Consider the following 12,694-nt stretch of genomic DNA (forward strand, 5'->3'; position numbering starts at 1 on the left):
TGTTGTGTCTGATATCTTTCCGGTTGGCACGTGTTCCACATGCACCTGTTTTTCCATCATTTAGGTACTGAAACAAAGTGGGGCTACTGTATCAATTATCACAATATAGTATCCAGTACAGTACTATGTGATTTCTGCATGTAATCTTTCATGGGTGTTTTGACCGCAGAGCTAGAAAAACCCAGGTTCTCATCTCGTTCTATGGCAGTAGTTGCCCCTGTGTACACAATGAAGTCAAGAATGTAGTCAGTTTTTGCATCACATAGTACAAACAATTTTACTGCATTACTCCATTCCTATGCCGTTTTGACGGTATGTACTGCCAGAAGCCTAGTCTACCACGCCACGGCAATAAACGTTCATCAATACAAAGGTCTTGGTATGGAGTAAGCATTTCCCTATACTTCCTACACATGTGATCAACAACTGGCCTTACTTTGCATTGCCTATCATTTTTTTGTCAATTTGGTTGTTATCTGTGAAATGCAGGAACCGTAATATTAGTAAAAACCTGTCATGGGACATGAGTTTGGAGAATATTGGTGTCTCAAAAATCTCATCCACTGTCCAATAGTCATTGATTCTGTATTTTTTTACATGTCTCATAAGCATCAGTAAGCACAAAACCATGTAGATGTCATATCTGGTAACTGGTTTCCAAGTAACTTGATGCCCACTTCCCCAAAAATCTGGCTTAGATTCTTTCATCTGAAGGTAATAGCGGTTAGATTCTCACACTATTAAATCTGTAAGTTCCTCATCCTGATACATGAGTAAATAATCTAGCTCATTTGACTCATCTATCACACTGCATGCATCAGTCAATCCTGAGTTACTTGCATCAAATGGAAAAACAAAAGATGTAAAAGGAGTTTCATCCCAGACCCACCGAGCATGACCTTGAGCAGGCATGGGACATGTTGTAGGCAGTGTAGGGGGTTGCCGAACAGCTCCATGTGTCACCCGCTGACTACTAACAAAGGACTGACTATCTGATTGAACAACCTCTCTCTCTCTCTCTCTCGGTGAATGCTCTGTGCTGCCGTTAGGTTTTTCTTTCTACCCAAGGAGGAACTTTGCTTACCATGCCATTTCCTTTAAGAACTTGGTCCAGGCTGGGGATCAGATTTGTCAGTATCACTTGAACATGATATATTATGCTCCCTACCTTTTGTTTCTTTCAAAAGATTCCTTTCACAATCACTTTCACTATCATCGGAGAGAGCATCTGAATCAGTATCAATAATATCCATTTGATCAAGAAAGTAATTATCTTGCCTCGACAACTTCGTGGCAGCGGCCAAATCTCATACTGCTCTCTGTGACATCATGAAACATACTGACATGTCTGTGTTCTTATATGGATACAAAAACAATCCACACAGTTTGCAACACTCGTTATCAGCTACGAGAAACCACTTTCTGCACCACCAGATGGGCGCGGGCAATTTAAATGCTAAATCACATATACCTGTACGTGACACCTGTTGTCTATGGAAAACACTCGGTGGCACATACTGTATATGTGACACTCGAGGCAAAGGGGTTAAATAAATAAAAAATAAAATGACTCGAGTCTCACACTGAGGCCAAGGGGTACACTAACCAAAAAGGTTCAGACCCACTGTTCTAAGGTGTGCTTTGTGTTGTTACTATTTGTAGCTCTAGATTCTGCTTGTTTACTCAGTTGTTGGAGATGTGGTAGCCTGACTTACTTACCTTGATCCTGAAGTTGTTGATTCCATTACCTGCATTATACAGGTATCCCTTGCTTTACGAACATTCAAGATATGAAAATTCACATACGAATTTCCTAATTTAGCACCTCTTTCTTAGTTAAAGAAAACTACCCTCCCCTATAAAAATTGTGGTCCAAGCAAAATTTTATATAGCATGCCCCTAGGAATCTGCTGGGGCAGCCATCTTGGAGAGATGCACAGAGACATATTGTCACTCAATGATCATAACAAACTCCCCCTCCCTCCCGTGTCTTTAGTTCCGTCATTCCCCACCCAAAGTTGTGAGATCTGACTGCCCTCCCTTTAGGTTATTGCTCCTGCTATATCAGTTCGTTTGTTTTAATTCACAGCTGAGGATGATGGTGTGCATATTTAAGTGTTACACTTGGCTTTGATGCTAAGTTAGACTCAACACTATACTATAGTAGTCACATCCCCTGAGTCCTCTTACTACCAGGCTGAGCTTTAAGCTATGTTATGGCTATTATTCAACTTGTAATTTCAAGTAGATAAACTTGACTTTCTCAATTTTTTTTTAATCGGCTACATGCACTCACAATCCTTCATACATAATGTGCAAAAGAAAAGTAAAATAAATAAGTATCATAACATCAAAAACATAAGGGAATAAACATTTCTTTGTGTGTGAGAGCTAGCACGCTGAGAGGGGGAGCGGAGTATGGGTACCCCGTTGCTAAGGGTCGATAGAGGCAGCATCCCAGTTGAACTGCATTGCAATGGCGAGCTTTGAGGCTATGCAGCCAGCGTCTTATGCAAGTTGTGTTAAACTTTAATTTAACTTTTCCTTAATGTTTTCAGTTGCATGTTTTCATCTAGATAGTATTAATGTGTTTAGTAGTAAATTTCAGTAATTGTGTAGTGTATTAGTAAAACCTTCATAACTCGGCACGTATTGGGCTCTGGCCTTGCCGAATTATACACTCCCCTATTTTTCCCATTTTCCCCTTGTTCTCTATTTGAGATACAAAAATTCATCTCACAAATGGTTTTCCAGGAACTGAACCCGTTCAGTAAGCGAGAGATACCTGTACTGAAGTTGCACTTTTACTCAGGAGCTTTGTATTTTCTGCTCTCATTGAGAAATCCTTTAAAATATTTACATAATGATATACAGTGGTCCCTCGGTTAACGAACACAATTCGTTCCACAGAGTTGTTCGTTAACCGAAAATTTCGTTAACCGAGTCTATTATTTTAATGGGATATTGGGTAATTGGTTCCAGCTCACAAAAAAAGTACATACAAAGTATAAACAAAATGCAGTAAAGTGCACTTACTTTGAGGTGTGTATGTAGAATGTTGCTGGTTGACGATGATGGTGGGAATTAGAAGTGGGGGTGGAGGAGGAGAAGGGAGAAGAGGAGCATTTTAATGCTTCTTGGAAGACGAGTCTCCTTCCACAATACTGTAATGTCAGGAACCTCTGGACTGACAGATTCTCTAACATGAAAATCCTCTCTCCTTTTTGGAGAGGAACATTGAGGGGAAGCATTTTTCTCACTCACGCTTGATGCAGTAATTTTACCAATAAAATTTTTTAAGTTCACTAGCTGTAATTAAAGATTATTTTATTTAAATCAACACTGCACTGCACTATATACAGTATTATCAATATGTTAACAAAATTTCAGAATGACCAATAATTATAATGCAAAAACATAAAAATACTCTGTATTCAAGAGACCAACAAACACTATGTTTCCTCCACTGTAAACAAAGTTAAACAGAGACGCTTTGGTGAGTGAGTCAAGCGGCTGATGGGCGCACAAAAAACTAGTTCCCTGTGCTGCATATATTATCAATATGGTAACTAAATTTTAAAATGACTAATAATTTTGATATAAAACATGCAAAAATATTAAAGAGCACAACCTTCTTGATATTTACTCCACTGGAAACGAATGTAAACATAGAATCGATTACTGTATTGGCGGACTAGCCGATCAGCTGATATGCACAACAAAACGTGTTTGTCATAAGGATTTCGTTAATCGAAGTTTTGTTTGTTACTCGAACCGTTCGTTAACCGAGGGACCACTGTAGATTGAATGGATATTATGTAAAGCTTTATGAAGGTGGACCATTTGTATTCACTCTGTTACCTAATTTTATTATAATCAATCTCTTTTGTTTATTTTAACAACATGTCCATCACAGGTAATGCTCTTAACTGGTGAGGGTGGGCGGTTGAAACGAAATGTACCTCTTGTTCAAGGCCGTGACTTTGTATTAGTGCCTGATACCCTCTGGAAAGCCCTTCAGCAGTGGTATGGGGGAGCTCCTGCCCTTCCAAGACAGGTGAGTTTTGCAGTATTTTTAAAGTTCTGTACAGTACTGAGTAGGGTATCAGACTTCATAAATTTATGCTACAGTATTAGATTTATATTATATTGATCTCTTGAGCCAACAGAAATTGGATTGTATACACACATAAATGCATACACACATGCTTGCACATACAAAGTAATTGGCTGACAGTAATTAAAAATTAGTATTTTGTACAGTAGCATGACCTTAATAAACTAATGTAGAAACTGGAGATCTCTGTTGTAACAGTCTGATACACAAATTATATCACCCTTTCCTTCTCCTGTATAACTGTTCACAAATGAATCATTCAAATGCATAAACTCAGGATGTAATGCGCCTTCACAAATTTTAATTATTTTATTCTCTGAGGTAAAAGAAATCTTTCTTTGTTTTGGTTATTGCTTTTTATGTGACTAACTTTAGTGATCACCAGGTTATTCATGGACGTTCAAGTGGAGAAGTGGAATTAGAATTGTATCCAGTTACTCTCCGGCTGTTCCGACACGTCCAACAGCAAACCAGAACTCCAAATAATTCCTGGGTGGGCGTTGTAGGTGGCTACGGGGCTGCAGCCCTTAGTAAGTTTGTAGTGCATTCCTTATTGAATCTAATTTGATATGACATGTTTTGAATGTGGCAGTGTTGAAATATAGCATTGGCTAATTTGTTAGAAAAATCAAAGGTTTTAAGATACAGTTCAAGCTGACCTCAATTTAAGAATACAGTACTTTAATCCATTCTAATACTGTAGCATTTATTGATTTTATTGTTGAATTTCACCAGATTCGGCACCATATTATGTGACATCCTTACCAAACTCCACAACAACTCCTCCAAAAAGATACCTAGCATACCTTGCAGCCTTTAGTCGTTTGGCAACCTTACGGCAGGTATATGATTACTTGGCTACAAAGTTAAGATTACGCATTGAGGATATAAGGCTGTGGTATGTAAGAGATGAGGTAAGAATAACTACTACAGTATATGCATTAGAAATTGAGGATATCAGTTTAATTATTACTCGTTTCCTTTTGGAAGTCATTTTGTTTTATTGTCCGTTTTTTTTTTTTTTAGATTTTCTGTCTTATTTCCTCCCAAAATTAACTTTGACTGTACTGTACTTTACACTGGGACTTAGTATCTCTCATATTGTCCTACCAAGTCTATAGGATTAAAATCCAGGTAACCCTGAGACACTGGCAACTAGGACTAAGTCATTGATTGGCTACACCTTCCTTCTGATATTAGATCCCTAAAATTGTGTCTTGAAAACAGGAGTTTTCACTCAAGGCTAATGGGTTATGACATCACAGCAACTGTGTGCACCTCACTTTTACTTATCATCAGCCATGAACTGTGTTTCTGAATCAACCCATTATTTCCAGCTGTTTCATGTCTTGCTGTAAATGTGTTGGTCTTGACACATTATCTCTTATGGGAAAAATTGAGTGCATGCCTGGTTTTAGTACATGTGAGATTTAGTAAAGTTTGGGCATGCAATTTTGGCATTCTTATCATTGTTGGGCAATTTATGCCCTTTCTTATTTTATGGTGCAAGTGTACTTAAGTTTGGCAACTATCCATTTTGAATTTGGTTGAGATCAGTGTGTGGGGATGGTGTAACCAATGCTGTGGCATTGGTTAACACAATTTCACAGGAAGTAACTTAGTAAGTGTAGTCAGACCATATCATTAAACCTTGGTACCTGGCTTGAGGGAGGAATAATGTGTTAAATATCTGATATAGCTGACATAAGTTCTATTTCACACACACTAAGGTTCATCTTCAGGGCACAGACTTGCGTATAATATCTTTAGTCAAGAAGTTTTGTGCTATCTTACGCTATCTTTATGCAAGTAACAGTTTTATTTGATATATTGATTTAATGGAAATCTTATAGTGTATCATTAATTGGTTGGATTGAGTTGAACTGTTTAAGTGAGAGTAGTCTAATCTGTGGACCTGTATGCCCACTGACTGAGTTATAACTCTCCTTGACAGTGTTCGCCCTAGGGTGGGGACATAACACTGAGAACAAGCTTTATTACCTTTCAACCCAGTTTAGCAGCCAATGGGGAATACTAGGAAATAACAAGCCTTATGACAGTATATTGCTCTCACTTAATCATAACACATTAATTATTTATTTATCTTGCAACACAACCCTTGCATAAGTTGATTGCTACATTAGTATTTAAGATGTTGAAAAGTGATTCTGTTTTGGAGGAATAAGTGAAATTTAGGTGGAGAGGCTGGCTATTATTGAATTTAGTAGTCCATGATCTGCTGGATGAATCATCTTAAACAGTGTGCTCCACACTTTGGACAAATAGATTATTATTCTTTTTCATGATAATTTTTGTATTAAGTTTATGGAGGCAACTTCACTGTTTTAATCCAGAAGAAATGATTGGATAACACATGAATTGCTCAGTTCACACTCAGCTATGAACATGAATATCCATGATCAATCCATCAATTATGCTGTGGAACTAAGAAGCTGAATCTTAGCATCCAGGATGGCCTTTTATAGAAGCAGTGAGGTAACTTTTTATGACTGTTGCTGCTTTGAGCAAACCTGGTGATCATAAATATGTGAATGTGAACTAGTATTAATGTATCATGTCAGTCTGCCAACAGTTTCTCATAACTGTGTTAGTTTTTCAGTGTACTCTATCACTTGTCCTATTAAATTGATATGTAATCTTCCCTCTTAATGTTCACCAATTGAAGTCTTACCAGATTTCTGAAGTGTCCATCTGCCACAAATTTTCACAATCATGCAGACACTCTTATACTGTACCTTAAAAGAATTATTTGTAGTATTATCAGTAATACTAGAGAAGAAACTATCACTGGTTCAATGCTGTAGTTAAAGTTAATTTTTGGAGGCATTTTTAGAGATTGATTTTAAGAATTTTTTTTTAAATGCAACTTTTTTTTACATTTATAAAGAACTTCTTACTGATTGATATTAGCCTGCTGGGATGATTCTGCTGGAGGAGGAAGACGCGACCTTGGAGGAGGTGGGCGTGGTAGACCTTGCACAGATATTAATTGAAGTCAGAAATAAAGATCTGACATGGCCAGAAGAGATGAGTCAGATTGCTTCTACCAGACTTATACGTACACAGTCCAGTCAGGGTTAGTGTTTTTATTTACTGTACTGTATTATTAATATTATTATTATTATTATTATTATTATTATTGCATTGCTCCATCATGGGTTAGTCTTAGTGTGGCAATGATAGCATTGTTGGTGCAGGATTAAAGGGAACTTGTTGATTTATATCAGTACGTATTTGTTTAGATGTTTCTAACATTATCAGTTGAAGCTTAACACTCTTGCGCACCATGAACCGATATCCACATCTTGTTCGATTGGCACTGACGCCATTGTCACCTCACTCAAAAGAAAAAAAATTCAATTCAAGTAACTATGGCACGTGAATTTTTGGCGAATCACTCCTGGAACCATCGTCTCTCATGGTAATCAAACACTAATTTGATATATGGCAACCCCTCCTAGCAGGAGGCTTGAGCACTTCAGTAATCTCCCAGCAGTCACACCAGAATGTGCTGTGCACGTTCTTTAAATTTTCTCCCTTTCTTCCTCTCACACACACTCCAGCCCTCCATTGTCGAATCTTTGCCTGTATTTTTTTTTTTAAATATTAGTTTTGCAAAATGGTTATTTAGTTTAATTTTCAATATTTCTATGGTTCAGACTTGTAATGGTTGTGTGTGTGTGTGAACTGCTGGGATGGATTTTTTATTCTAAAATCACTTAAACCAAACCATGCATGCTAGCAAAATTCTTAAACCACCTCAACATTCCTGGACAATTATACTAACCAATGGAATAAAAAAAATTAAAACAAAAGTATGAGCAATGGCTAAAACTAAAAAGTATATGAAAAAAAGATAACCCCCCATTTTTTTGGTCTTATCATTACTCATCACATCATCTGACGCACATCACCTGCACTCCATCTGGGATTCCCCCTGGAGGCATCACCACGCCTGGCAGCAGTCACTTTTTGTCAATCCCAGCGGGAGTTCAGGTGCAGTGAGTGTAACCTTACCTGTGACCTTACCCCACCCACGGCCCTGGTCTGATTATTCCATCCCTGTGGACATTTTGTCAAACCTGCCACTCGGGTGCAGAAAGTGACAGCTACGGTGGGCCATGCAGGTCAACACTGACATTGAAATCACATTACAGTACTGAAAGGTCAATTATTTTACTAATACATCTAACTGATGCATAGGTATCATATTATGATACCTTTGCATCGGTTAGAATTTTTTGAGCAATGCAAGTGCATCGTCTGTATTGGCTTGGATCTGGCCCTGCACTAAAGATCTTATAATCAGACTTTGCACTATTTTAGGGGACAGTAAGACATTATTGCACATTAAATGACTTTTAGTTTAGATGAAGAATGTCCATTTAGCAATTACTAGTATGGGACATCATTATAGTAAAGCTTATTATATTTTTCCTCCAATTTGTGTGTACATTATAAACTGCTGGAGAGTGAGAGTGACAGGTGTAAAAATTATTGAAAGATAAATAAATAGCCACATTTCACTACTTTCGACACAAGTTTGGTATGGCTTTCATGCCTTATCCCACTGTCCTGGGGGTTTCTCTGTTCCTTAACCCACCCACATAGAATGGGAGAGGAATAGACGTAAGAATTGGATAGATTCAGTGTTATTTGAAGAGTTTGTGTTTATCATTTAACTCAATCTGATTGTTAATTAAATTTTTTTATGTTATTCCAAATTTTGTTTCAGGTGTCAAAGAGAAAGGAGTAACAGGGCTCAATAACCTTGGCAACACATGTTTCCTTAATGCAGCTCTTCAATGCTGCTCTAACACTCACCCCCTCACCACTTACTTCATCAATAATATGCACCTTTATGAGCTAAATCCTGATAATCCATGTGGAATGAAGGGCCATATGGCACGGCAGTATGGAAATCTGATGCAAGAGCTGTGGGGTGGTGGTGCTAGAACTGTGGCTCCACTGAAATTAAGGGTTTGTAATATTCTATGTTTAAAGTTTCTGTCCCTCATGACGTACCTCATGTATAAGTGGTAGAGGAATAGATATAATAAATAGAATTCTATATTGTAATAAACTTGGAATTAGTTGCAGTATATATCTTTCCCTTAATATTTTGGACTGCTTTACCAATGTATTTATGTGTGTCATTGTATTTCATTAGTGGACCATAGGGAAATACAGTGGCAACTTCACTGGGTTTCAACAACACGACTCCCAGGAGCTGCTTGCCTTTCTCCTTGATGGTTTACATGAGGACCTAAACCGAGTTCACAACAAGCCATATATTGAACTCAAGGATTCAGAAGGTCGCCCTGATACACTTGTTGCACAGGAGGTTCGTGTTGCGTCACTTATACAGTATTTTGTTATGAACTATTTTTATACATTCACTTTTGCAGTATTGATGTTGACACGGCCCCCACCCCCTCCCTTTTTTTTTTACTTGACTGTTTGGCATTGCTTAGATTGACAGTACCAGTTTGTTTTTGTCAGGGGCCATAGGAAGAAAAAGGAAAGTAAGATCAGTCCTCCTTTTACTATGCTCTCAGTACTACTAAGTTGAACAGCTAAGGCTAACCAATCACAAAATGTTGAAAATAGACATAATTTATTCTTTTAATCAGTGAATTATATTAAATGAAAAATTCTCTTGTGTTTACAGGCATGGGAGAATCATATCCTTCGAAATAAGTCAATAATTGTGGACCTCTTTCATGGCCAGTTGAAGAGTAAAGTTACTTGTCGGGTATGCAGTAATGAAAGTGCGAGATTTGACCCATTTACATACCTAACATTGCAGCTGCCAATGGAAAGTTTTGTATATTTGGAGGTTATAGGTGAGTAGTCTTGTTATGATTTATGATTTTTAAAGCTTTAAATTTATTTTGTTGTAAGTGGTTGTAGTTTATTATGAATACCAGTAAGAGTTTCCTTGTACAGTAGTGGTAAATCTGAATATATAGCATTGTTTTAGAATGTACAGTATTTGTATGATTAGTAATTTAATTGTTTATTTGCAGTTGTTAAACTTGATGGTAGTGTTCCTGTTAAGTATGGACTGCGGTTGAACAGCGACAGTCGCTACTATGATGTGAAGCAGCACCTTCACATTCTTACCAGTATACCCCCACATCAGATAATGCTCAGTGAACTGGCCAATGCTCAGATCAAGGTAATTGTTAGGGTATAATTCTATCAACTTGACATAAAATAATTGTATTGTACAGGGTATATTGTAATTCATGAATCTTTCCAGTAATATACTGTACAAGATTCATTAGATTTCTTGATGACCATTATACAGTATTTGAACATGATTTATTTTTGTTCTTTCTTCATCTTCTATTAACTTTTTGATTCATTTCCCATTGTTTGAAAAACAGAAGATGTAGTATTTGTCATTCTCTGTCCTTCGCATGTCCATCTTTCTGCCCTTCATCTGTCCATCCTTCTATCTTTCACCTGTCCATCTTTATGTCCTTCACCTGTCCTTCACCTGTCCATTCTTTTGTCCTTCACTTGTCCTTCGCCTGTCCATCTTTCTGTCCTTCATCTGTCCATCCTTCTGACCTTCATCTGTCCATCCTTCTGTCCTTCATCTGTCCATCCTTCTGTCCTTCATCTGTCCATCCTTCTGACCTTCATCTGTCCTTCACCTTTTCATCTTTCTGTCCTTCATCTGTCCATCCTTCTGACCTTCATCTGTCCTTCACCTGTCCATCCTTCTGACCTTCATCTGTCTATCCTTCTGTCCTTCATCTGTCCATCCTTCTGACCTTCATCTGTCCATCCTTCTGTCCTTCATCTGTCCATCCTTCTATCCTTCATCTGTCCATCCTTCTGACCTTCATCTGTCCTTCACCTGTCCATCCTTCTTTCCTTTACCTATCCATTCATCTATCTCTCCATTCATCAAAGTCACTTCCCCTTTAATATATTGACTCTTGTGTCTTGTTACTTTATCCTTTTCTCTCACTTCCACGTCAGATGTTGTGTATTTACTGTAGGTGTGTAAACTTCTTTCTTGTTTTAGGGTCAGCAAAAGAAACGTCCGTAGAGATTAAAGTGCAGGTCATACATAACAGAGCACTGAATTATAGTACAGTAAGATCTCATATTTCGCGTTTTTGAATTTCGCGAGCACTACCTAATGTAACCAAATCTTATATTTGGCGTAAGATATCGTGAATTTAGCGAGATCCAACCAGCTGAATGAGCAAGTTGAATGCTGGCCACCGTCTTGAATGACGTCACAGCCCTCATACCGGTTACAGTCATTTCTGCTAAAACGCGTGTTTTGTCAACGCGAATTGGTTGCAACGCGATTGATAAAATGGGGAACGCTGTTTATAAAACGCGAACTTTTGACTACGAATGTTGGCTACAACACGATTCCAGCCTCAATGTTTTGATTCCATCCTCAACGTTTTAAGCGTGGCGCAGGGATATACAATGTTTACAGTTCACGTTCGACATCACATGTTCAATTGATTCGTGTCTTATGTTTGTGAAGTGTTTTTTGAGAGGTACTCTGTAAATTTTGCTATTTTTTTGTTTTATTTTTCAAATTTAGCTGTTACCCATAAATACTGTATGGAAAGAATAAGTAAAAAGAATGTTTCGCAGTGAGGACTAATAACGGTTTACACCAGCGCTCTCTGTTTACATCAGGTGATCAGTTGAATCGAGCGGTTTCTGTCGATTACTCCGTGATTTTTGCTGTTTTCTCCAATTTTGTTGTGTTAGCGATGAATATGGAAAGACAAGGTAAGAAGAATGTTTCCAAGAAATGTTCTGGTGATTGAATTGCCAGTGGCGAACGTGTATTAGCCTCTGTCACATTAATATTATATAAATATGAGCTAAGGACATATATTCATGATATACATTCTATCACCCAGACTATTGAGCATACAGCTACATAAACATTTGTTCTGTCACACCTCCTAGGGTGGATAGCCCATAAACATTTGTTCTTTCACACCTTCTCGGGTGTACAGCCCATAAATCTACAGACTCAACCCTCCGTGTGAGTAGGTTGTTTAGATAATGTCTGTGGTGAAGGATCGGTTATTCTCCAACCACCAGACTCAAGAGAGGACAGCCAGTTCCCCCGGTTCACAGCTAGACACGATACTCTAAAGTCGTGTCGTGAGACCAGCTCTCCAGGCTGTACCTCTCTCTAATTATATCAGCTAATTACAAGCTAATAGCTAATGCTCATTAGTCTGTCAATACCAAATAATTGTACAGACATGACTACCCAATATAACTAGAAAATCACCACGTGTGTTTACATTAAACCAAGGAACAACGAGTGAAGAGAACATTACCTGTGTGTCTTGTTTGACTTACAAGCTAAGATAATTACAAGTACAACCCAGGGCAGCTGCGACGATTTCGACTATCAACCAATCTACGACTGTATCAAAGGTGACACACCGTGAGATTACCTGATATATCACTCGGTTGCATCAAAGGTACCAGCAACTAATCTACACTCATTCAGGCAAGTGTTAACAAGTGAGATAGTTCGATATACCACAG

General features: G+C 37.9%; 1 protein-coding gene across 6 annotated transcripts in view; it reads left to right on the top strand.

The window, feature by feature from the left end:
• Positions 1-12,694, top strand: part of LOC121866629 (ubiquitin carboxyl-terminal hydrolase 32-like) — a 67,633-nt gene that overhangs the window by 29,288 nt on the left and 25,651 nt on the right. For all 6 annotated transcript variants that reach the window (XM_042366365.1, XM_042366366.1, XM_042366380.1 and 3 more), the window contains 8 exons: positions 3,917-4,057; positions 4,503-4,647; positions 4,853-5,031; positions 7,049-7,214; positions 8,874-9,118; positions 9,309-9,482; positions 9,810-9,984; positions 10,168-10,319. In XM_042366365.1, the coding sequence (XP_042222299.1) occupies positions 3,917-4,057; positions 4,503-4,647; positions 4,853-5,031; positions 7,049-7,214; positions 8,874-9,118; positions 9,309-9,482; positions 9,810-9,984; positions 10,168-10,319 (1,377 nt within the window). The remainder of the gene's footprint in view (positions 1-3,916; positions 4,058-4,502; positions 4,648-4,852; positions 5,032-7,048; positions 7,215-8,873; positions 9,119-9,308; positions 9,483-9,809; positions 9,985-10,167; positions 10,320-12,694) is intronic.

The sequence above is a fragment of the Homarus americanus genome, unplaced genomic scaffold (genome assembly GCF_018991925.1).
Source record: "Homarus americanus isolate GMGI-L3 unplaced genomic scaffold, GMGI_Hamer_2.0 scaffold32583, whole genome shotgun sequence".
NCBI lineage: Eukaryota > Metazoa > Arthropoda > Malacostraca > Decapoda > Nephropidae > Homarus > Homarus americanus.